The sequence below is a fragment of the Boleophthalmus pectinirostris genome, unplaced genomic scaffold (genome assembly GCF_026225935.1).
Source record: "Boleophthalmus pectinirostris isolate CB_2022bp ecotype Guang Dong unplaced genomic scaffold, ASM2622593v1 HiC_scaffold_23, whole genome shotgun sequence".
NCBI lineage: Eukaryota > Metazoa > Chordata > Actinopteri > Gobiiformes > Gobiidae > Boleophthalmus > Boleophthalmus pectinirostris.
The window spans coordinates 22,760,767-22,786,759 of NW_026571207.1; the positions used below are offsets into that span (position 1 = coordinate 22,760,767).

The 25,993-nt window shown below is 40.7% G+C and overlaps 2 protein-coding genes across 2 annotated transcripts in view; both read right to left on the reverse strand.

The window, feature by feature from the left end:
* Nucleotides 1–642: 642 nt before the first annotated feature.
* si:dkeyp-72g9.4 (uncharacterized) lies at nucleotides 643–2,881 on the reverse strand. The gene is made up of 2 exons (XM_055159153.1): nucleotides 2,794–2,881; nucleotides 643–1,580 (listed from the first exon to the last, which is right to left on the reverse strand). The coding sequence occupies exon 2, from the start codon at nucleotides 1,576–1,578 to the stop codon at nucleotides 997–999; it is 582 nt and encodes a 193-aa protein (XP_055015128.1). The 5' UTR covers nucleotides 1,579–1,580; nucleotides 2,794–2,881; the 3' UTR covers nucleotides 643–996.
* Nucleotides 2,882–9,426: 6,545 nt separating this feature from the next.
* LOC110157629 (A disintegrin and metalloproteinase with thrombospondin motifs 2-like) overlaps nucleotides 9,427–25,993 on the reverse strand; it is a 118,869-nt gene continuing 102,302 nt past the window's right edge. Inside the window, exons 6-22 of the mRNA XM_055159152.1 lie at nucleotides 25,780–25,936; nucleotides 23,974–24,079; nucleotides 23,487–23,630; nucleotides 23,066–23,198; nucleotides 21,277–21,390; nucleotides 20,881–21,026; nucleotides 18,775–18,950; nucleotides 17,596–17,729; nucleotides 16,901–17,024; nucleotides 16,438–16,518; nucleotides 16,200–16,363; nucleotides 15,973–16,129; nucleotides 15,744–15,879; nucleotides 15,452–15,659; nucleotides 15,226–15,355; nucleotides 15,063–15,146; nucleotides 9,427–12,333 (exon numbers count right to left, since the gene is read on the reverse strand). Of these exons, the coding sequence (XP_055015127.1) occupies nucleotides 10,271–12,333; nucleotides 15,063–15,146; nucleotides 15,226–15,355; nucleotides 15,452–15,659; nucleotides 15,744–15,879; nucleotides 15,973–16,129; nucleotides 16,200–16,363; nucleotides 16,438–16,518; nucleotides 16,901–17,024; nucleotides 17,596–17,729; nucleotides 18,775–18,950; nucleotides 20,881–21,026; nucleotides 21,277–21,390; nucleotides 23,066–23,198; nucleotides 23,487–23,630; nucleotides 23,974–24,079; nucleotides 25,780–25,936 (4,257 nt within the window). The 3' untranslated portion in view covers nucleotides 9,427–10,270. The remainder of the gene's footprint in view (nucleotides 12,334–15,062; nucleotides 15,147–15,225; nucleotides 15,356–15,451; nucleotides 15,660–15,743; nucleotides 15,880–15,972; nucleotides 16,130–16,199; nucleotides 16,364–16,437; nucleotides 16,519–16,900; nucleotides 17,025–17,595; nucleotides 17,730–18,774; nucleotides 18,951–20,880; nucleotides 21,027–21,276; nucleotides 21,391–23,065; nucleotides 23,199–23,486; nucleotides 23,631–23,973; nucleotides 24,080–25,779; nucleotides 25,937–25,993) is intronic.

Here is a 25,993-nt window from a genome sequence, read left to right on the forward strand (position 1 = left end):
TTAAAAATTAAGCTATCAATGCCACATTCTTTTAAAATACAAAATGGGGAAAGTAATAGGTACTTCAAGCCTCACAGAAGAATTGGCTCCATCTAATGGGCACATGTGAAACTGCTGCAAGGTGTGTCATGGTCACTCTTGGTCATGTCTAAAGCTGTTTTCACCTTTACAAATATTTAGGTGTGTTTGTTTAACATCAAATTTAGAGACATTTTTATTAAATTCTATAAAAATGTATTCTGCTTGTCCAATATTATCAACACGCCGTAAGGTTTCTTATTTAACCAAATATATAATAATAATAATAATAATAATAATAATAATAATAATAATAATATCACTCACCACAAAAGTTGTAGAGGTAAAGTAACAAAATTAAATACAATTTTCTTTCTGTTTATTTTGTATCGAGTCATCGCTGTTTGCCTCCACACATTTGCCGAGCAGGATCCCACGAGTTACCATAGAAACCCCATCACACAAGGCATCAGTAGATCAGAGGCTGGTGTTTGAAAGGACAAAATACAGAATAAAGAAAGGCCAATTCAAATCTGAGTCAAAGTATCAAACGCTTTTATTCATAATTAGTTCACAAAACAAGATTTAAAAAAAAAGCTTTTCAACATCAAGTGTATAGGCCTCAACATGAACACTGAAATTTCAATACATAACGTTAAATAATCTGCATTTTCAACACATGTACAGTTATGTGGTGTGCTTAACAGGACAGACACAGGGTAGCTTCAGGCTCTGATATATTCTTTAAAAATTAAACTTGAGGAAATTAAACTATTTATTGTTGTTGTATCATTTTACATTCTGCTCTCATGAGTCTGTTATGAGTTACAATAACAGTGTCTACAATATGAAGAAATGTTCTTATTAAAATACTAATGACTTATGTGGTTTTCATTTCTCTCTATGAAAACAGCTTTTAATTCCACTATAACCTGGAGTTACCCTGCCCCTCTGTGGACTCTCTGTATTGACAATGCCCTATATTTCAGCTATGGCAGGCAGCAGACAGGCTCGGGCACGCGCCTCTCTCCATGCCACTCTACAGTCCGAGATCCACTGCGAAATGAGGGATGGTTTAATGCTCGGATCTTGCCTCTCCTCCTCCATCACTGCTGTCATGTCCATCTTTGGTAAGCATCCATTTTGAGTCGTGTTGCGTAACTCGGGGCAACTGCTTTTGCGCTGTTGGGTCAGGTCTGGAGTGGAAGTGTTAGGAATACTATGGGCCCTCGTTCTCTCTTTCGATCTCATGTGTCGCCTCCCACATTGGAGGCTGCAGTTGGGATGCCCGTAGATATGCTCCAGGGGGTCAAAGTGTCCATAGCAACCGATCTTGCCGTCCTGCGTGTGGTTGCCATTGGTTGTGATATCCCGTGTTGGGAATGTGGGGTGGGCCAGGTGGCATATGGACAGGAAGTAGTCCTCAGAGGAGCTGACCGGGCAGTTGTGGCTGTAGGTTGCGTTGGTGTCATTGAGCTCCTTTACTGCCTCCTCTGTGCCCTCTCTGATAGTGGGCAAGAGGAGGGTCTGCTTGGAGGGAAGTCTGGACCGTGGCCGCATCTCTGGACAGGACAGATGAATATAACAGTTAATGGTTTGCAGTCTGTCAGGGTTAAAGTTGCACTGTGTAACTTTTCTGGTGAAGCATCTGCTTGTCTGCATGTTTAAAATTTCTTTATCTGGAATGTTCCACTGTATAAATGTATCTGTTTTTGTTCAGTTACCAGTGTTTTAGTGTATCACCTGCTTGTCTCCATGGAGCTTGTAGACTGAAGGTTTATGCCATGCTGTGGAACATTCCAGGCAAAACAACATAAAATAGTTAGGACTTTCCACCTTTCCAAGTTGCACCAATTTAGAACTAATTAGATCACAGATTTAGCCTTTGATTTTCCTATAGTTCTTTGTTTTTATCCTAGTTTAGTACTGCTACTTTTACGTTTATAACCTTATATCACTATATGGTAATGTCTTTTCATTCCAAACACTGTTCCGTTTCTTGCTTTAGATCTAGATTAGTCCAGATTTTGGTTTACATTTTTGTGTTTCCATTCACATCAGATCGTCCCCTCACGTGCACTATTTAAATATTGACTTAACGCCTTGTGCAATCCTTTCTATCTCTTCAGGCTTAAGATGGGCACAAAGAGTACACTGTGTGACACATTTGTTTATATCATCCCGGACCAAGTCTTTTTCATTACCTTACTGATAGAGGAATGTACAGCAGCACCGAGGTTATGCAATCTTATATGTTTTTACATTTTATACAACCCAGTATTTCAGGCACTCAAGACTACCCAGAAACATGTATTAATAATTATGTAGACTTAACTGTATCCATCAGTATTACTATGTGCAAGCTTTTCTTCCTGGTTTACACAGTCCAGACACCATCCTTGTTTACTTTGGAGAGGCAAGTGTAAACAGCTCAGAAAAATATAACCCACCCAATCTCTTTTTGGCAAAGATGAACCAAAATAGAAAGGCATGAACGCTGAGCCAGACGTGTTAAAACCACAGAATGTACCCAGCCTATGTTTTGCTCTGCGCCACGTATTGTCCTAACCCTGAATGTATATTTTGGAATGCCAACCTTGGTGCTAAAAATAGAGCATTCCCAAAAACCAAAATGCCAGCCTCACCCAGTTTCTCCCAAAGCGTACGCACATTTCTAAATTTAGACCCCACCTTGAGTACACAAAATGCATTGCTACACCAGGCATTGCTGTTGTGTATTTTACAAAAAAAAAAAAGAGATGAAATATTTCTCACCTGCTTGCAGTCCAATCCTGTCCACAGATGTTTTGTTGTGATGCTGAGTCTGGAAGAGGAGATGCTTTGCCGTCCTCTGCTCTGTGTCTCCAAGTGTCTCTGGCCAGCGGTAGCAGGCGAATACAAATTTATCTCCTCCTCCTCCTCATCCCTCCCTCCCTCTCTCCATAGCTTACTTCAGCTCTGCCCTCCTTCCATGCTTCTAAAAATAGCCACTCCATCCATTTCCTGATGCTGATGGAGACCACATTGAGAAAAAAGGGAACAGACAAAGCCAAGCATGTGTGTACTGAGAAGGATTGAGATTGATAATTGAACAATAGAGGGCTTTGAGCAGTTGTAAACATGTTTGACCTTAACAGTCCAGTAATAAAGCATTGGTTGGTGCATGTGAGAGCAGGGCACGTGCAGAGAGAGGCTGGAAGATCCCTGCAGCAGAGAAAGGGGCTTTAACCTAAGGCTTCACATGACTCACATCACACTACAATGGGCCTTTGTTAGGGCTCTGGGATATCCGTTTGACTCTAATACCTGTGACATGGATTTGATCTGGGCACGCGTGGAACTGGTGCTATATTAAACGTGCACTGTGTAACTTTTCTGGTGGAGGGTCCGCCACCTGCTTGTCTCCATGGAGATGTTATTGTTTTGTCTGGAAATTCCCAGTACAGATTAAATGTATCGATCTTGCATTTATGCAATAATGTGGGTTTTATTGACCTAAAAACTATTAAAAACATTCTTACAGTGAGTGGGCTCGCCTCTCCACAGATCTGACATGTAACTTTACATGTGGTGTCACCTGTTGTCTCCATAGATATAAATAAGTGTAATGACATACTGTGCCAGTCCACTGCCTAAAAAAATACACACAAAGCTTTATATTCACACTTTAATAAGAAGAGATAGCGGACACAAAACTTTCACTTTATAGGTCTCTTATAGGTTTATAATAAAAATGCATATTGGCCCAAAAATATCAGCAGAGTTTATCGGCAGTTGGTGGCTCTGGAGTCAGTATCGACATTGGCCGTGAAAATGAGACTTTTATTCTTGTCCATGTGTTTTACTACATAAACATTATCATGGTCACTAATTTTTAACAGAAGCCAGTGTTCCTGTACCGGTTTTGTTTTGTGTATGTTGGTGCATTGTGAAGAGAGATAACATAACAGTAGGGATCATGTATCCCCCATGTATACCCATGCCCCATAAAAGTTGGTGGCGATAGGGTAGTTATGTTAACTGTTCCCTTTTTAACCACTGAAAACAACACAACAATTTTATTCCAAAAGACAACAGTCATGAATTCTCTCACCTTCACTGATTTATTTATGGAAGAACGCTGGTCTGTGTATGGAGTGTCTTGTTTGCCTTTCTGGGATTATAACCCACAACTTTCTGCATGAGAAGCACATGCAAACCCATCTGCTATCTCCTCAGCTAAATATTGTGACCTTTAAAGCAGCAAAAATAACCAGCATACATTTGTGTTTTCATTGTCCATCCACCAAAATTAATAGATCCTCAATATACAATTAAAGAAATTATTCTGATTTTAATCATGTGGATCAGCCAAAAGAAAATTTGTTATAATTTGATCATATGTTTTTTAACAAAATCATAAAAACCATCCATCCATCCATTTTCTTCTGCTTATCCTGGTCGCGAGGAGAGCAGTCTGAGCAGGGTCTCCCAGACCTCCCTCTCCACACACACTTCCTCCAGCTCTTCCTGGGGGATCCCAAGATGTTCCCAGGCCAGCCAAGAGACATAGTCCCTCCAGCGTGTCCTAGGTCTTCCCCGGGGCCTCCTCCTGGTGGGACATGCCCAGAACACCTCCAGAGGGAGGGGTCCAGGAGGCAAAAGGAACAGATGCCTGAGCCACCTCAGCTGGCTCCTCTTGACGAGGAGCAGCAGCTCTACTTTGAGCTCCTCCCGCGTTTCTGAGCTCCTCAGCCTATCTCTTAGGGAGCGCCAAGCCACCCTGCGGAAGAAATTCATTTCAACCGCTTGTATCCTCAATCTTGTCCTTTCGGTTATTACCCAAAGCTCATGACCATAGCTAAGGGTAGGAACGTAGATTGACATCCCGCGTGCTCCCCCCTGAACTGCCACCTTACTCTGGTCAGGGGAGTTTACGTACCCGAATGATCCTAGGAGCTATGGTGCCCAAAGCATCATGGGTCTCCAATGGCAAACAGGTCCTAGGTGATGGGTTAGACTAAGAGCAGTTCACAGCACCCTTATGAACTGTAAAAAATCGAGGATGTTATATCGACTGGTATGGCGTAACCGAGGCCCGACCCTAGAGCCAGGCTTGGGGGGCTGGAAAGCGAGCGCTTGGTGGCCGGGCCTTTGCCCTCGGGGTCAGCTCCAAAGGACGACGTGGGTCCAGGCTCCTGTGGGCACACCACCCACAGAGGGGTTCATAGGGATTGGGTGCACAGAGCAGAGGCAGTTGGGGACGAGTGTCTCAACGACCTGGTCTGCGGACACAGCATCTGGCTGTGGTGACGTGGGTCACAAACCACCTAAATTAAATTAATCAAAAATGGGGCACCAATAATTATAATAGAATCACCAGAGTCACTAGACTCGCATCTTTCTGGTGAAAATATATTAGATATGATAAAATTTGCTTTCCAGGAATCCAAAAAACAAAACAAAAAAACAAAAAACAAACAACAACAACAAAAAAAACAAAAAACAATCAACAGTACTAGATTTTTTGGATTTAGATTTTTTTGAAATAATTTTTTTATTTCGGGTTTTGTGCCATGAGAGAAACAATAATCATACTACATATACACTGTAAATAACAGAAGCACATTTCTCACAAAAGAAGTAGGAAGAAGAAAAAAACTTACATGAACCCACCCCTTAACTCTTTCCCCCTTGGACGCCTACTTGGAACAACCCATACATATAGTAGTATGTCTGGGTTGTAGTGGCCCCCACCTATCACAGCCTCTGATTACATGTGAAAAACTGAGCCATTTCTAATGGTCGTCAAATCACGTCTTTAGTGATACAGCGGAGGTGTCAAAAGACATCATTAAGGAAACAAGGGAGGGTCGTCAAATGTAGTCTTCATGGGGGAAAGAGTTACAGGCATTCGCTAAATTAGATCCGTGTTTTTTCAAAGCACAAATAAGCTAATTGGTGTCACTGACAAGCAACTTCTAGAAAATATATTAGCAGCACACCTTCTGCTCCAAGCTAAAACGTGCACTTATATGTTTAAGTTGCAGACACCAACAGAAAGCCTATAGTCACTGCTAACACAATTTTTCTCTTGTTGTGAGATGTAGACAGGGTCCATGTGTGCTGTGCAGCTCATATGCAGAGGGGGTAGTTAGCCTAGGATGAGTCAGATCGCAGGCTCTTTGCATCCAAACTATAAAAAGATCTGTGATTTTTACAGCTCTCTAATGTTAGTCACGAGGAACTATATTTACTTCAGCTGCTCAGACACACACAGTATACAGACAGCTGCATTCACCACATAATGGTCCTATTCATCAGTTTGAAAAGATGCATATTTTGACAGTCTGTATAGAAAAGCCTTGACCTAAATTGAAAAGAAACATTGGTGAAGCGTCCATGTATTTCTTACTAAAGTAACACAGCAAGTCATCATTAAAAGTGCACAGTGTAACAGCGTCCGCTACCTAGCCTGATTCATCAGCCGTTTTCACTTAGTGGAAAGCGTCTGACCTCGCAATATTAGAATTTGTTCACTCGACGGTAGGTGGGTACTTTTTAAAATTTAACAAATCGCTACTATTTGGTCGTGCCATATGTAATGCATCGCTAATGGGGCTAACTGGTATATTAAGCTTTTCCCAAATCCTGTAGGAAGAAGGGCAATAACGTCTTTCCCCTTGATAAAATTCACCAAACATTCTCTTTGTTCCGTCTTAAAATCCTCAATCTCGGGAGTCGTTGCCAACACAGAAGGTATGGCTCTTCACTGATTGGTTGGTGCCCGGTCTCACACTTCCGGGGTTTTTGCAAACCGTCTAGTGTTTTCCAATTCCTGACCTAGTCACTGGACAGAAATGAAATTGAGCCAGCCTGGCTACTGCTACCTGCCTATCTCCATAGAAATGTTATTGTTTTGTCTAGAATGTTCCACAGTATAGATACAAGTTACCTATCATGAGCAGGTTACAACACTACGTTACATTACAGTTCAGATCTGTGGAGAGTCACCCCGGACTCTGAGCAACAGAAACATCCAGTTAGATGCACATGTTTAATGTCATATGATAGAACATTTCAGGCAAAGCAATAACATCTCCGTGGAGACACGTAAAGCTGTGCAGTGTACCTTTTAAATTATTAGTTTTAAAATTTTGCAGCTATTTTGGCTTATATTTTTATAGACACAGCATTTTAATTTATTTAATTTTAGGACAAACCTAAGAGTGTCCACAATGTTAAAAGTCATTATCTGGATCTTTTCAACCTTCATAAAATATAGTAACATATTTTAATTTCATGCTTGTATATTATAAAACAGTTAGTAATTCAATAAAACTATACAAAAACTAAACAAAGCAACGCATAAGACAATTGTTATATATGTGAATTACCCTTTGTTTCCTTACACATTACCAGATTAGCTAAAAATTAGCTATAGAATTTTCTCAGGAATTTGTAAATGTAATTTCCAACATTAGATGGATAAGTTGCATGACGAAAAGGTGCATTCTGTTTTATTTTCATAACATTAAAGTGGGCAGATGAGTCTGAAACACGATCATCTCTATTGATTTCATGGTCAGGCTTCCTGCAGTGAAAGAGCTTCTTGGAAAGGTGTGTATTGATCCTGTCCTGTGGGAAGGGACAGAATCAACCAATGTACCAACTGTTTCTTTTACTCCTTACGAATCATGAAAACTGTATGCTAGTCTATGCTTTTAGTTTTGCCCTGTGTATATAATCAGGTTTGCCACTGTGAGAGATTCTTGGAAAGACCTGTGACATGGCCTGGTTGGATAGTGTCCTTTTTCAGAAACCGTGTACTGCTTTTCCATTTCCAATTACTAGACTGTTATATGTTTTTGATGACAGTTAATAAGCCTCCTGGATCAATTTCAAATCTGGCACCATATGGTCATATTAGTCTTTTATTCAATTTGGCTGCACATCAAAAACACTTTAGAATTCAGTTATGATTTCTGGAACAAACCAATGATGAACCTTGGGAGATGTTTTGCCCAGAATGTTCCACAGCATGGTATTAATCAAGTAAACTATCTCTTGCATTAATTCAATTACAGTTTTTTTTTTGTTTTTTTTTAATTGCTCAGAAATGTCTCGAAAAGAATGCATTTGTACTGTGAGTGGGCTTGCCTCTCCAGAGATCTGACCTGTAACTTGACTTGGTGTCACATCTTTATAGAAATAGATACGTTTATTTTGTGGAACATTTTGAACAAGACCATCAGATGGCGGACCAGCAGAAAACTTCAAAAACATGTTGTATTTTGTTTCATTCAGACATGTTTAAGTAATCCTTTACTATTAGTCTGTCTACATATTAAATAGCTCATAATGCTCTGCTCCACCTTGTGATGTCATGAAGCAGTAGTTTACAAGTTAACAGCTCCTTTTAATTTAGTTCAGTGGAGATGGGCCATTCCATGCCTGAAATTTTGCAAATGATTCTAGTGAAGGTGTATGGATCTGAAAAATACAGAAACACTTCCTGTATTTACCACATAAGTGATTCCAGTTAAAGTTATTACTATGGCCTGTTTTAGAGAAATTACATTACAGTGTTTTATTATCTCTCACTGTCCTGAGGTTGTATACTTGCCTTATTCTTTGTTGTAATTGTCTATACACACACACAAGCATACGCACACACACACAAGCACACACACACACACGCACACACACACACACACACACACAAGCACACACACACACACAAGCACACACACACACACACACACACGCACGCACACACACACACAAGCACACACACGCGCACGCACACACACACACAAGCACACACACAAGCACACACACGCGCACGCACACAACACACACACACACACAGCACACACAAGCACACACACACACACAAGCACACACACACGCGCACACGCACACACACACACACAAGCACACACACAAGCACACACACACACAAGCACACACACGCGCACGCACACACACACACAAGCACACACACAAGCACACACACAAGCACGCACACACACGCACACAGACACAATATTAATATATATAATTCCATATTGTCTCATTTATTTGTATCTGGTTTTGTTTGATCAACCGTTAGTAGTAGTATAAACAGTAACATGTCTCCCCCTATCTGCCAAACACGCACAGAATGTGCTGAGTGGATGTGTAAACGTGATGAAATGAAACACCAACAAGACCACATTTGCAAAATACCACAGTTGCTTGAACTTTAATAAATACTCAACATTAAATTCTTTTATGTACAGATATACAAAAAGATCTGTAGGTGCTTTTGCTGCATTAAAAGTATAAAAATACAATTTATTACAGACCCTCCAAGCTCCTCTTTGCATATATATATATATATATATATATATATATATATATATATATATATATATATATATATATATATATATATATATATATATATATATATATATATATAAGCATTGGTTTTCAATAAGCCCTTTGAAGCACAGACACGACAGATATATTTTTCCAGGTTTGTTGTGAGCACCTCAAAGTGAGCACCTCATTTAGTTGTAGTACCTGAGAGGTCCAAGCAGCGAGACAATGAAGTGTAAACCAACGATGTTATTGCGCCATGTTAGTTTAAGCTTTGTGGGTGTGTTGTGTTCTATACAGCCTCTGCAGAGTGAGAATAAGCTTTGTTATCTATAAGTGCTCAAGGGGACAATATTGTGCATTTTCACTGATTCTGGATCAGGCTGGGAGTTGTGCGAGGCTTAGCTTTAAAGTGCTGGAAAACCTACACTATACTTTTTATAAATTTTCTTTTACTTTTCTTTCATTGAAAAGAAATGTACACATACCATAAACATTTTAAAAAATAAATCTATACATATATGAACCTATGCATTAAGCAACCACTTTGAAAAATACTGTTTTTGGTCAGAGTAGCCACGTTTGGAAGTCATCCTTTGAAGCTGCATTTCCCCTCAGACATATTGAATGAGGAAATGAAAACTGACTGAAACTTCTCTTCTGGAAGTTTCACTGGGGGTTAAAAGTGGGACTGCACCCACATGCTTGTGGTCACTCAGTACCCTTTTTCCCTGTTTTTATAAGGTCATTTACTTTTATGTTTTATTGTTTGTTAATAAAAATATTCCTCTTTCAAAGCCACAGAATGCCAATGTGACCACAGCAGTATAGAGATAATGCTTTAGTGGATTTACCCACAGCCCCCGGCCTAAACATGACAATATCTGTCCATCTAAATACAGCAGTCCTATCGTTTATCATGTCCTCGCTTCATACGAAGGAGAAAGTTCCTCTTTTCCTCAAGTAGCTCCTGAATCCGCTTGTTCTTGGTCCGCTCACGTAGGTTGATTCTGTGTTTGGAAATAAGGTTGTCTTGGGATATGTCATTGTCCGCCAGGATGCCACGATTATCAGACATATCAATAATGCTATTTTCACTTTCAGTATAGGCCGGAGTCATTACTATTGTATTTGACTTAATTCCTGGAGAGTTAGTGGTCAGAGGAACAGTGGAGGGATAAGAGGTTGTATCGGGAACATCTACTGGTATGTATTCAGACAAGTCCTGCCATGGAGAAGACGTAAACTCGTTCACATCCTCATTAGTAATGGTGGGTATTACCATGGTTAGTCCGTCATCTAGTACTGTTGCGTCTGTAGCCACGCCTCCTGTGATGTAATCCCCAGTAGCCACGCCCCCTGTAATGTAATCACCACTCACCAATGTCCCACCAGTCACTAACATGTCTCCACTGCTGGTCAAGGTCCCGTCGATGTAGGGCATTGTACCACTGGGCATCACTCCGTCCTCTTTTGGGCTTGAAGTAGAGTTTGCAGTATCATCGTAGTACCAAAGTAGAGGTTCTTGTGTTGTCATCATGTCATTATTCCTATTTGTGACATTGACTGTTAATTCAGGAAAGCTAGTTGTAGTTGGATAAATGCTTTTTGAAGTTAAGTACAAATTTGGGCTTGTGTAAGGAGATGAAGCAATAGTAGTAGTAGCAATGGTAGTAAGAATAGTAGTGGTTGTAGTTGATTTTGGAGACTTCTTTGGAGGATTTGTTTTTACAACTGTGAATTTGTTTACTTTTGGTTTTGAGTTGGATTTCTTCCCTGGATATTCAGCTTTGATCACAGTAAACTTCTTAGTTTCTGTTTTAGTTGTGTTTTTTGGGCTATTTTTGATTTCCGGACTTGTCTGAGTATCCTTTGAAACTTTCATTTTTAGTTGATCTTTCTTTTTGGCATTTGGTGAAACAGGCTTAGGTTTTTTGGGTGTTTTTGTTGTTGCAATTGTCTCTGGTGTTGAACTGGTAGCTATAGAAGGAATAGATGATACAGTGCTCGCTAAAATGGTCTTTTTGAGTGTTGTCGACTTCTTAGTGTTTTTCTTTGGACTGGGTTTTGAAGCTGTCTTCTTTGGTGGAGATTTTTGGGGAATAACCTTTTCTGGCTTTTTCTTAATAATTTTTGTTTTGGGTATTACTTCTTTTTTGGTTGTATTTTTAGGGTTTGCAATCTTTTTATCAAATTTTGGTGGTGGTATTTTCTTCTTTGGTGGCTGTGTCTTTTTAGGTTTTACTTTCACCTTAGTAGCATTAGTCACATTTTCTGCTATCACCACTGAGGTAGTAATTTCTGGTCGTATTGTTGTACTAATCATTGATAACGTTGTCAAATCATTTGTATTTGATTCCTGTTCAGTGGTAGGTGGAGACTGGGCTTGAGTTGTAGACTTGGGGGCAGATGTTGTTAAGTCTATAGAGATTGAATAAGTTGTGGACACTGCACTGGTTGTAGTTGGTGGCTGGGTGTACTGTGTGATAGAAGGAAAGATGGTTATCACAGCAGCTGATGTAGTAAATCTAGTCAAAATGGTGGGTTTTGGAGATGTAAATTTAGATGTTGTTGGTCTAGGGGTTGAGAGCCTAGGAGACAGGGATCTAGGAGACGAGTATCTAGGCGACGGATATCTAGGTGTTGAGGTTGTGGGAAACAAGGTTGTAGACGACAAGGTTATAGGTGCGGTGGATCTAGGAGATAAGGTTGTAGGAGGCATGTGTGTAGGAGACAAAGTTGTAGGAGACATGGTTGTTGGAGAAAAAGATGTAGAAGTTTTGGAAGATGAGGGTCTAATAGTCGTAAATCTTGGGGTGGACCTGGGCATGGTATTTGTAGTGTTGAAGTGTATGTTGCTTTCATCGCTACATGTTTTGCAGCAGAGGCGTCTGTAGTCCGCTAGGGCGCAGTATCGTTTCAAGGCCTCTATTCGACAGAACGCAGACCGGTCTCCATGACAACGCTGGCCTGTGAAGAGAGAGAGAGAGAGAAGTGAGTGCAGAGACTGGGCGTAACCCGTGGGAACAGTCTACATGTGAGAAAGCAATGCATGTCACCTAGAGATACCATATCAAGTGCAGTGAATGCAAAACATGCTGTTACTGTTGGATTGGAAATATAGAGGTATACAGAGTCAAACCATAAGAAGAGGATGCAAAGGAAAGAAGAAAAGATTTGCTGCAGACATTAAAATAGAAAAGTAAAATGTGCCAGTCTTGTGTTGTTTTTGTAGCTCAGACTTGAATCTATTAAAGTAAAATAATCTAATACTTTATAATACCAGTTTTCTTCTTGTACTTAGGTCACCACAGATTCAACATACACTGACATAAATAGCCATGACCAATCCCTTAGGAGCAAAAAGACACTTTTAAAACATTTTTATTGATACAACTTTGCTGTTGAGAATGACAGGAACTCAAACAATGAGATGTATGCCCCTTGCTCAATATATAGATATATTCTTTTCTTAAGAAAAATAATTCAACTGTATCGAAAGTTACAAGTTCACAGTCACTTTGGTAAAACACTTCATTACTTGGAAATCAATCAGTCAATCAGTTTATCCATAAAAAAAAAAGAAGTACATAAATGATATTTGCTGTGGAAATCAAATTCAGAATCTCCATGATGATGTAAAAACTGGAATGGCACATTAAGTGTCATATGAAACATTTACAAAACATTAATAAAATTTCCCTGATAAATCAAAGTGCATATAGACGCAGTGCACATAGTCCATCTGAATGTTTCTTCAACGTTAGCCGAACGTTAGCCAGCCCCACGCAGCAGGCCAGTGAAGCCACAAAACAGTTACCCATAGTATAGAATATTATATAAGAAGTTAACAGTCATGAACATTATTAAATACAGTCAACACCAATGATATATACAGTATCGCACTGCTAGGTCTGGCTTGGTCTCAGACAGTCCAACTCCAGCAGAAGGAAACCTTGGATAGCTCGCTACATAGTCACAACAGAAATATGTGATCACAATACAATGACAAGTCTGAAGTGTTTTCAGTGTCTATACCCTAGGCTTTCTCAGTAGTCGGACACTGGCCCAACGGTTTGATGGTTGGCGGTGTGAGTTTGTTAAGTTGAAGCTGCCTCTAATCCAAGCAAAACTTTGTATGAGTAAAGCCACCTCTTTCACAGATAAAATGCCGTTACATTCAATCCAAGATAAGGCATTGTTCATGTGGTTAATGTTCATCAAAGTAAAATGAGACCATCGGACACTCTCAAAGAAAAGTTTATGAGGTATTTCTGTGTCTGATCGCAAATGTGTAAGAGCCCAAAGATGAAGTTAGACACATGACGCACACTCAGAGACACCCATTCGATTTGGCCTGCACCCGTGTAGAGAAACACAAAATTCATTCACTGTACGTGCACAAAGGTGATGGAGGCAAATGTGCATGACAAACATGATCCTAACTTCAAATCAAAATAACCAAAATAAAACAAACTTAAATAAACAAGAAGCGACAGTAAACCACTGTTCCATCTGAGAGAATGGAGAGGCAACTAACTGACCAAGTCCTGCATAATATTTTCTATCCCCCTTTACCCACACTTTAAACCTTTATTAAATATTCATCTGTACTCATGTAAAATCAATAAAAAAATACACATAACAGTCAAGGATCTAAGCGATCAATAGCAGTCCAAAGGTTTTTAGGCAAATAAGCTACAGCTTATTCATGGTAAAACATTATTTAATATTATTGTTACTCATATATAGATTTAGATTTATAGGTATATATTTATATATATATATATATATATTTATAAATACAAATATATTTATAGATGTATTTGTTTAAAGTCTGCAAGCACAAATAAGCTGCATTTATTGAACTTTAGTATAACAGTCAAAGAGAGATGGCTGATGATGAGGTGAAATGGGTCAGACTACCCTGTGTTTTTATCTTTTCAGTCCTCACCTCACAGTTCTCCCCAATCTCAGGTTTACGCGTGTCACTTCCTGTCCCTGTGCTGACTGAGAATGGAATGTAGCATGGGCCATTCTCACCCCAATGGAACCAGGATGTCAGATGAGCACTTTAGCAAAGGTGTCCTCATTGTGACAAGATCACATTCACAATAAAGCTTTCATATTTTTTAAACTTTTTATATAGATATTTATATACCTTTATCTGGTTATTTTCACATCTGTTTTCTCCCCACAATAACAGTGCGCTACAAAAAGAAAGAAGCACACTGCATCTCAGGAGTGGTAACCCAGAACAATACGCAGCTAGCTTGCGCAAAACATGGCCACCAAATGCAGAGGAGGCCCCACAGACTGAACAGCTCTCTGACACGCACAGTGTCAAGAAAACCGGTGTGCCCTTCCACTGAAATATTTGTTAGGTGTCAAATATTTAGTTGATCTTTTGAGTGTTCGACTGGCCAGCGGTTACAACACAATGCTCCACAAAGGAGAGAGAAAGAGAGAGAGACAGAGCACATAAGGAGACCTCCCCCAGTTAGAGCCGTCTCACACACAGAGAGAGACACTACATCCCCTCCACCAAAAGAGAAGCCCGGGGCCACAGGCACCAGCGCAGAGGGGTCAGGGGGCCAGACGGGGGCCCGGCAGAGACAGGAGGACAGAGAGCGGCAGCGCCCACAGCACACACATGCTGCCGTGGAGACCAGGCTGGCTACTATAGAGGGAGGTTTTACGTGAAGAGCTCTTTGGGTAAGGGTTGGGTCTGGGCAGAAACTGGATCAGCATGTTGCCATTCTTGTTGAGGTCTGAGGTGCCCTCTGCAAAAAGACAAAATAATACATTTTGAAAATGTAGTTTAATCTGTTTTTTTAATGTTTCCCTTGAGAAATGACTCACTGGGACACGGCTCCATGCGACAGATCCTTATGGTGTCCGGTTTACTGTCCAGACACAGGCCGATGGTGTTGTCCCTTGTGTGACAAAGAGCCTGCCTCTGCTGGGTCCCATTGCCACAGGTCACTGAGCACTACAAAACACAAATCAATTTTAAAGCTTCAAACTGTAGGCATTGACACAGTATCACAGTGCACTGTGTTAAAAGGGGCCCTCTGAGTGTCCTGACCTGTGTCCAAGACCCCATTCTCCACTGGGCGGGACAGGGATGGCGGTTGCAGGGCTGGCGGGACTCTGGGCGGTCATCGTTACAGTGCTTATTGTGGATGGTGCGGGTGGTGTTGTCTTCTGACGGCTGGACACAAGTGACGGAGCGTAACTGCAAACCTGTCTTTCCACACGGTTTACTGCAATTCTTCCACTCTCCTGTCACCCAACTGCAGCATCCCAACAAGAAGGGGAAAAGCTGAAGATTTAAGGGGAAAACAAAAAGCAAAACCACTTTAAGATAAGGAGCTTACATTGGCGGAGGACAGGGCTTGGGGTTGCAGTCACGAACGTCTCCAATAGGTTTCCTATTGGACTTGTTACAGAAGCTTTTATGGACCATTTTACTGTCAACTATCCGTCTGCATCCATATCGTTGATACTTTTTTCCTGCAACACAGAGCAGTGTTAGACATACACCTCAGTCTTCAGATGCTAGGCAGGATTCCCCATTCTATTATAGTCTCATTGTTTTAGCTGTACCTCCGCCACAGGGCTTGGAGCAGAGAGACCATTTCTTGGGTGCCCACTCATACGCACTATCCTCCACTAGCATGTTGTTCTGAATGGCACTGTTGCTGTCCATGTTCATCATGTATTTGTATGTGAGGTTCACATCCTCATCACCCTGCACCTTCACCTGAAACATAAGTTCACACATTTAACACATGATTTAACATGTAGGGGCAGACATATGAAGTGTTTATTACCATAATGAGGACTCCGTGTGTGAGAGGGCCAGTGGACTGAAGAGTTTCTTTACCATTGTCATTCTCATACTCCCACTCCACCCCCTTTTCTATGAGTGAGCGGGTTTTTGAATTATCAGTCTCCCCATTAATAAAGATCTCTCCTGATGCCACATTTTTCACAGCTAAAGAAATAACATTGGATTAATACTAGGCATAAAACAGGATAAAATGAGATTTAATCTAATGAGGTACAAACCTAAAGTGTGGGGAGCTGCTTCAAGCTCCTGAATCAACAAGTGCCGTGCTCCTCGCGGGACCTCAAGGACTTTAAGGAAACCTAAATGAAATACAGATTGGTTTTATGACATCATTAAAGCTCAACTGGCAGTTTCCTGACTAACAGCCACAGCTTTTCCTGGAAAACCCTCTTACTCACAATGACAAAATAATCCTGCTTCATGACTGAAATCCCACTGGTCTTAGCTTTCTTCATGGCAAACTGCAGCGACTTTGGTTTTTAAAAATGTGGTATTTTCCAACCTCAACCTTGATGTAATCTATTGGCAATGCACAACATGTATTAAAAGCTGTTGGAAAACTCAGTGTGGATTGGGTAGGTTTAGACCTCCTCTAGAGGGCAGCATTGAACTAAAGATACACATTGCTGTCTTAATGTAACTGGTAGGCAGAAAGGCCTGAGTGCTGCAGGTGGGACATACCCTGTTTCTTGGTGATGCGGGTGATGGTGTCTTTAAACGTTTTGCAGCTGGAGTTGTCTCCTCCACAGACTCCACACTTGTCATCCTGCTTTGACGAGCCCACCACACCATCACAGCCCACTCTCTGTTCAATCAGAGACAGGAGTTAATGAATTATATTTACACTGGGCTATTAAGTAAACCTAGCTTTTTTAACAACACATATTGATGTGAGTAGTAATCTGAAGTAATTTTAAGGGAAGACATGCACAACTTCATGCACTCTGGCCTTAAAAATAGACTACAGGCTGAACAGCCAAGTTACTTTAGCTCCTACTCTTTTGCAAAACATTTGAGTTTCTTCTATCCTGAGTTCTTTTATAACTGGTCTAAACAGGAGTTATGGTTTAGAAAAATCAGGACAAACTTGTCCTTAAAAACGTGCACTATGTAACTTTTCTAGAGGGGGTTCAAACTCACGATCTATCCTTCTTACCACAGATCAGACCTGCACTTTTTGGCATAAATGGAGAGTGATACATTTAATGGAATAATGTCATTATATATCAATATTATTATTAAGTTACGTGGGACCATCTTTAAGACCAACACTTGAATGCATTTTGTGGCCACTGCATCATGTCCTGGCAACAATATCAATGGATGTGAAAAGTTATAATGAATGACTGTAATCGTGTGTAGTCAGAGAAACTGACCTGACACTCCCCTCGCACGCACACACTGTGTGGGTCTTTGTAGGAGCAGCGCGTCCCATCCAGCACCATTCTCTGCATGAAGAGCACATCACGAGTCTCCTTCGATTGGCAATGTAAGTGGCAGCGTTTCTTAGCTGCAAAATACAACAATATAAACTGTTACTGACTCACACATTTGTCTAGTGATGTCATTTTATAATCTGTAATTAGGTAATCTATGACTCCAGCAGTAGGTTTGTAAACCCCAAACAAACCATACATCATGTGAAGCTCAGGAGCCACAGTCAATGATAATATATTACTTTGCTGTGGTTATTTGAATTACCACAAATATATTCTGTGTGATTGTGATCTATATCTGTATATCTATATCTATATATCTATATCTATCTTATCTCTCTCTCTCTCTATCTCTCTCTCTATATATATTTGGTAATAATGGAGTGATTTCTCTAAAAACATCACATCCAATTAAAGACTAAATCTATTCAGAACGGCAGTTGTTAGCCCGGTCTATCTGGTTAAATAAACAGGCAACTGTATTAAAAGCTCTAATGTGGCAGAACCACTAACAAGGCCCTTGCCGAGCCACAGACCAAGAGGGCTGTTTCTGTGTTGACATAGTGAAAATCGAGACAAAACGGTGGCACCCCTTTCTAAACAAATTGTACAATTTCACTCTGGGCACAGGGACTGTCTGCTGCTTGAACACATTGCTACATGCACCACATACACCGCAGAGACAACTATTTGACATGATAAGATAGAAAACAATTGAGCACGCTGTTTGTGAAGAGCCTGTAGCGTGACATGCACTTTTCTCCGGGGCTGCCCTTTAGATAGATAATGATTTCATACTCCATAATAAAATGACACTTAAATCAAACAGAGCAGGTTAAACAATATCTATGAGGTAATACCCGACAAGAAGGACACCAAGTTCAAAGACTTTCATAACACATTTTGGAAGAGGGCGTTGTCTGGCCTCAAAGCAGGACAACCAGATGTCAATGACTATAGCAGACCTCTGGCTATATATGTAACACTATAAACCCAAACCGCATCCAAAAATTATATGTTAACTTTTGGGCTGTAATTTGAATTAACAACTTCCAAAGGAGATCTTCACTTTGTCTTTTCCAGTTTCTGCACAAGCTCCATGTGTAGGTGTTTGCTTACGGTCTGGGTGTTCATAAGGCAGCAAGTGGTGTATGTTGCTATTGAGATCAAAGCGCGGGTCCCAGGCGTGGCACTGCTCCTCTCGCGGGTCGCTGTAGATGTCCTTGCACTCCTCCCTGTTGCACATCTGGAACTGGTACGTGGCGCCCACACATGGGCGCCCTTGGTTGGCTGGTCTGGAATTTGCATAAAACACATGCAGGTGTTCAATGCAGGATTACAAAGGTGTTCAGCAGCGATGGCTGGTCAATAGAGGGTGCACGTGCACCGCACTCCCTAACTTGGCCCACATAAAAATAAAAAATAAAAAATTATAAAGTTGTTATTTTGTATTATGGCTATATGTTTCATATTTTGCATAAAATTGAATGTGATTCTGTATAGACATATTTTTTATCATGTTAAATGTGCTCATATTACTTTATTTGGTTCATGTGTTTGCTGGGCCAGAGTAAACTCAATGGAGTTCTATGGGAGAGCCTGAAGTTTTGAGAACTTTTGCTTATGCATATTACTTTACATTGCAGCCCTTGGTGGCACAGGGTGGGGGTGAACTCAAATCAAGTGACTGGTCTTTATAAATGTTATCACACACCTGACTTATTGTGATTCAATGTGCAAGCTCTGTCCCACCCAGCCCCAACTCTCCACTGGGGCCATCTTACTACTACAGGCTAACGAATGTGCTATACGAGTTATGGTGAGTTCAACTTCAAGTCAAAGTGCATTCCAGGAACAGTTTTTATGGAGTAATATGTCTTCTCTTCAGCGGGACCCTTCTGCCAAGCAAGAAAAGAAACACTCACATTGGCTGGTGGCAGATAGTTACTTTCACCTAAACCTCCGTACAGGAGAGCGTGAGGAGAGACACCGCTAATCAGACCAGAGCAGCAGACACACAGCACCCTCTGCCGCCACGACCCGGAGCACTTGCTCGCTGCTCTGTCAGCCTCTGCCAGCTTGTTTCTGGGCGTAAACGTTTCACCTGGGTGTAACGTGCTTAAGTCTACCTGGTGCCCTAGTGCTAATATGGACTAGCCATAACTTTCAGATTTCAGTGGGAAACAGGATTAAGACTAGTTTTATGGCCAAATCTTGCAGTTAGTTCCCAGACCTCGTGTCACGGATCTGACTGGACCTGGAATTGGACCAATTTCATCTCTTCATACTGGACAATAATACACTTTTGGAGACAGAGCTAATGGGACAGCGGATAGAGAATACACTCTGCTTCAGTCCTCTGGAGAAGGTAAGATGCAAGCATCTTACCTTCTCGTACATTTTGGGCAAGTCTGAGGACAGAGCTTCACAGATTAGTAGTGTTATAGTGTTAATAGTTAAATAGTGTGTAAATGAGCTCGTGGGTGTGCTCCGATTGTTCTGCCATGTGTTGTAGGCGCGGCACTGATGCCATGTGTTCGTGTTTTAACGGTAGCCTCTTATTGTAGTTTTGCTGATGTTGGGGCTGGTTGTGAGCGGTGGATCAGGTTGTGCTGCTGCGTAAACTTTGCAGTTGGCTGTGTGTTGTGCTCTGATAGTTCAGCCAATAGTGACCAAAATGACTGCCTATTTCTGACATTCGTTATAATACTATATAGTCTATATATAATACATATATTTATATTAATACATATATTTATATTATATATTATTTATAATTATACCACCAGCTGCTGCTGATGTTCAGTCACTTTCAAAATATTCAGCTTTTATAACTTGTAAATTATTTTGTAAAGAGAAACAAAGAACTTTTGTGTTGTGTAAACAGACACTGAAGAAACTTCCATAAATAAATGTATAATGCTACAGAAGTCTTAAATTGGGATTATCCATACGCTAGACTATTGGTATATAGAATTGAGCATTCATTTATTGATTTTCAGGCTTGTAGGTGTCCTTAACTGAGATGCACTGATATCGTTTCCCACAGGGAAATTTAACATGGACAACTAAGGTCTACAGTAATTCAGTTTCTTTCTTTAATTGCAATAATTTCTCATGGTGCATTTTGAGCTTTTTGCACATGTCTTTCAAATGTGTATTTTGATTACAAATGGAAAATAAGTTAACCTAACCAATTTTTTGTTACTCATTTTAAGAGAGTACCTGGGATTGTCACAGTCGCGTGTGCGGAACTGTACTCCTCCTCCACAGGTCCGGGAGCATTGTCCAAACTCGCTCCACGAGCCCCAGTTTCCATCTTGTTTCATGATGTCGGGGGTCAACCACATGCATTGACCTTTAAAACAGTGCTAGGAAACACAGGGGGAGTTCACTTGAAGAGTTAAGATACTTTAAATAACTTAAACACACTAAAGAAACCTAAATGTAACTGACATGTCAACACACATTAGAATACATACCAAAAGGACATAACATTAGAAGGAAAAACAAAACCATGACACAAATAGAATAAAAAAAGCTACAAATAAAAATTAAAAAAGTGTTTCCCTGGAAGAGGCCTGTACCCTTTCTGTACAGTGTTTTGTGGTTTGTGCATACCTTGCCATCTCCACACGTGGTGCCATCGATGGGTGGTCCTTTCTTAGTCTTGCAGAAGAAGGGATTGTCTGGGTGGCTGCACCACAGCTGCTTACATGGGTCAAAGCTGCGATACTGCAGAGCACAGAAGAGGCACAGGTTAAAGACTGTGCACTTAAGTCTGAGCTATAAAATAATCATTGCTTGAATGACTCAACACTGAAAATAGAAAATAAAAATAGATGAAAATAGGGATTTCACAACAATAAGCACAACCGTGTTATACTGACAGATACAGCACCCCTTCACTGAGTCACTGTACACTACGTTCCACAAACACAGACCATTCATGCAAACTCAGCCAGGGATCATCTCCACAACACACTGCTCAGATTCAGGTCACAGGGTACGTTATAGGGAAGGGGCCAAAAGGTCAGGCCTGTGTGACCTCCAAAATGCCCCCGGACATTGGTAAAGGATCAAATTGTCTTGTTTGTCTGATTAAATCCATTGATGAGGAGTGCACCGCATCGACACAGTCTAGTGTCCTTCTTTTCAAAGTCTCTGCCCTAACCTGGATGACCCCGAGTGACCTTTAGGGGGTCAGACACCAAGTTACAATAAATGACTTGACTGTGGTAGGTGCAGGTACAGATGACATTAGACTGGAGGATCCTACAGTGGAACATAGAAACAATGAATGTTCTATGTGCAGAGAATGTTTGCTCTTCAAGGCTGTCAATGTTATGACATCTTTTCAGTTGTGCAACATATTTTTTATGTATTTAAAAGGGACAAGATCTCATGCCACAAGATTGTGCACACGTGAGAAAAATTATCTTATGAGATTTTGGAATTGGACAGTAAATGATGCTGGTGAGTTATACCTCTTAAGATGCTGTCATTGTCAAAAAAACAAACAGACAATGACACCAAAAGTTTAACATAAAACAAAAAAAATTGCATTGCAATTATTATACACATAATGTCAAAGTCTCGATCTTTTGGACCCAATCTTGTGTCTCGTCTCATGGGAACTGTCTCACCCTTAATATTTGGACAAAGGAACTGTATGTTGCCTCAAATAGAAAACATTAATGCATTTTAACTGTTTAAAATAATTGTTTGACAATCCTACAGCCTGATGTCCACAATATGAAATGACCAAACTGATTAAGACACTGCACCAGAATAATTCACACAGACACAGAAACACATGTTGGGGAGGTGTGGTTACCTTACCTGTGTTCCCTGTAATTGGCCCGCCTTTTGTAGCTGAGGGGAATGGGTTTGACAAGAGAATGAAGGATAACTAGCAACGTGAGCAAAGCCCTGAAAAAGCCCTGTGTCAATCAAGCAACACTCCCTCTACAGCACAGGGCCACAGTGGCTTCACAATCAGACAAAAGACAAAAGAAACTACACTCATACTACTCTGAGACACTGAGTCTAGATTTCCTAAACATAGAAATAGTGACAGGATCATGTGAAGGCACTGTGGATCAAACTTAAGTTTATAGCCTCATGTACAGTGTTGGTGAGAACTATCAAAGCCAAATTACCTGCTTTTAAAACAGATGTCAATCCCACCAGTGGCCGTGAGAAAGAAGCACAAGACATCACAGAAATGTGAATAGCTGATTAGAGCTCGCCACTTCTGTCAACAATGTATTTTCTGCTTTTATAAGACTCAACTGAATTTGCCTTGGACTATATTGTGGAGCAATCTCAACTACTGCTAAGTGGGACTAGGTTAGTGGTTTTGCTTCATATGCTGGTGCGTGCAGTCATACTATAGGGGATTTCTTACCGCGGTGCATGTCGTGTACCCCGCACCGAAGTCGAAGCGGCACTGTTCATTCATGGAGTAGTACAGACCAGGAAGTTGAGGCAGAGATGGCCAATTATGGTCAAAGGGGTCGTCACGAAGACAGTCATAGGAACTGAGAATGAAGGAGAAGTACATAAGTAGTAGCTCAGTGCAACAATAACAAAGTAAAAGCAGGTGGATTTTCATCAGACCTTGCTTCAGCCAAGGTCTGGACACTGGTTGCTCTGGGTCTTTTTTGCATGTTAAATAGGTTCTTTCTTCTAGAGCTAAACAGACACTATTCTACTGGTCATAAAAGAATTGAGTTATCCCAAAGATAAAATACATCCAAACCTATGGCTACGGAAGAGTAAAATCACCCAGACATCACAAAGTGCTGCTATTGTTTTGTGTGACTCACTGTAGGTATCGCCCCAGCTCCTGCATGCTACATCTGGACCAGTGGAAGCGGTGGAAGGCAGCCTGCACCAGAGGCGCCATGATGCTGCCCATGTGCACCTCGTCCCCACAACGGTTCCCCTGGCCATCATGCTCCATCCCGAGTCTGAACACAACCAGTATATATATACATATATATATATATAGAGAGAGAGAGAGAGAGAGAGAGAGAGAGAGAGAGAGAGAGAGAGAGAGAGAGAGAGAGAGAGAGAGAGAGAGAGAGAGAGAGAGGAGAGAGAGAGAGAGGAGGGAGAGAGAGAGAAGGATGGAAGAGTCAGATCAGGCCAGACAGATTGGGAATGTGTGGGAGGAGAAAACAGAACAAGCAACAAAGAAAGAGGAAAGCAGATGTGATAATCAGATCCTGTTTAATGTGACCATTTGAATTGAATATATCACTCGTGTTTAGTTGTATTGTACATTGGTTTGTTGTTAAGAGTGCTACTTACACATGTCCAGTCTCATGAGCCACCACAAAGGCAGAGGAGAAGCCGTCCTCGTGGTTCAAAGTACAGCTTCGCACAGGATGGCACATGCCAGTGACTGGGGCGTAACCTGGGGCACAAAGGGGTGTGACAAGCAAATTTTTTCATTGGGTAAAAGAACATTTTTATGTTATTTGTAACTATAGTACTAGGGATGTAACAATAAAATATTGTAATATTGTATCATAAAAACTCTCAAAAACAATAACATCATGTAATTCTGAATTATGGTAGCAATGATTCATATACCACAAATCTTCACAATTCTGTTAAAGTCTCCAAAATATATTATTATAATATAAATATTGCAGCAAAGACTGTGAGGTGCATATCGTGATAACATCATATTGTGAGATTTGAATATTATTATATTTCTATTTAATACTTTCTATTATAAGAAGCTAATTCCATTTTCAGTATGAGTCTATCTATGATCATGAATACTAGCATGTATTGATCTATTATTTGTTTAGTAGGTACAAAATTTTAATTCACAAAAATATATTTTAAAACTGTGTGTCTTTTAGGACAATAGGGCCTAACATTTTCTCATAAAAGAGAAAGAGAAATTAGCAATAACTATAATTGATGATAAACCTAAGGCTGCTTAACAGTGGCTTTTACACTTAATTGTTTCTGTAAGTTATAACTAAAAATTATATTTTCACGATACTTCAGCAGCAATAGGCCCTTGTCTCTCTGTTCACACGCACAGTGCAGAAGTGTCAGTCATGTCAATCACAGTGGCGGATATTGATTACCTTTAATTGGCCTCAGACAGTATCAAACCGTCTGCCTGTTCCCACATGCTCATTTATAAAACACAGTGTAACAAATATATTCAGGCTGCTGTGTTTACATCTGACCCTGTGTGTCACCCTTTGCCCCTCGCACGCCAATCTCCCACTCCCTGTGAGCCGCTGTGGCCCGCGTTGGCCATAATTGTGGCGCTGTGGCTGGCACTGTGGCTGGCCCCGCTCCGTCTATTGATTTGGAGCAGCTGAAGGCTGAGCCCAAGGGCAGCTGAAGGGCTCCTGGAGAGGCTGGCCACTGCCTTTAGAGGCCTCTCCCCTGGGTCTGCCTGTTAGCCTGCACTCTGCTGCACAGTCAAACCACCAACCACCAAACCACAGGCAGGGCACTCTTAGGCCGGCAGAGCTGTGTCTGGATGCCAGATTTATACATCAGTCCTACACGCATACACTGTTTTTACATTCATTATTATGTTATGTTACTATGTATTTTATGTTACATGTTGTACTCCAGATTTGTTATGAAAAAAAGAAAAAAAAAAACGGAAATGAAATGTAGGGCTGTAGTCTACTGAAAGAATTCTTGGCCGACCAGGCCTGTGCATCGATTTTTTACTAAAAGGGGGCGTGGTGTGGTACTAGAAAAAGTTCTCAAGAAGATAAGGGTCTCATAGTAATTAAATATCTTAATAGTAATATATATATTAAGGTATAGGAATATTAAACTGTCCAGTCACTCCCAAAACTCCAGCTAACTCACGCCATGCACTTTCCTTTCTGTTGCTTCTGTGCGTATAACCATTTCTAATAACAACAACAATTAGCAGACTAAGACTCCACTGACTCCAACACAAATTAAATGATTATTAATATTTAGTAATGTTTTTATTTGTAAAGAGAAGAGGCATACTTGTTTACTGAAATAACTGAGTTCAGTTATGGAATAGCTGGATATGTGTGCATGCCAAAACAAAAATCTAAATTCACTGTACTTGATGTAATGCAAATGAGATGTTACCTTGCATGCCAGTGGGACCAAACTCCTGCCGCGTTAGAAATATGGCGTGATCGTGGTACTCCGCATCGCCCGTGTCCTGCTTCTGCTGGAGAAAAGCCCACCGGCACACATTCTCCAGGCTCTGAGAAGGGTTTCCCAGTTCAATCAAACTCGTCGACTGGAAAAGACACACACAAACACAAATCATGAAACTGACTCCATCTGTGTACACATC

Coding starts and splice junctions, on each gene's coding strand:
- si:dkeyp-72g9.4 (XM_055159153.1), bottom strand. CDS start 1,578: ATGCGGCCACGGTCCAGACTTCCCTCCAAGCAGACCCTCCTCTTGCCC.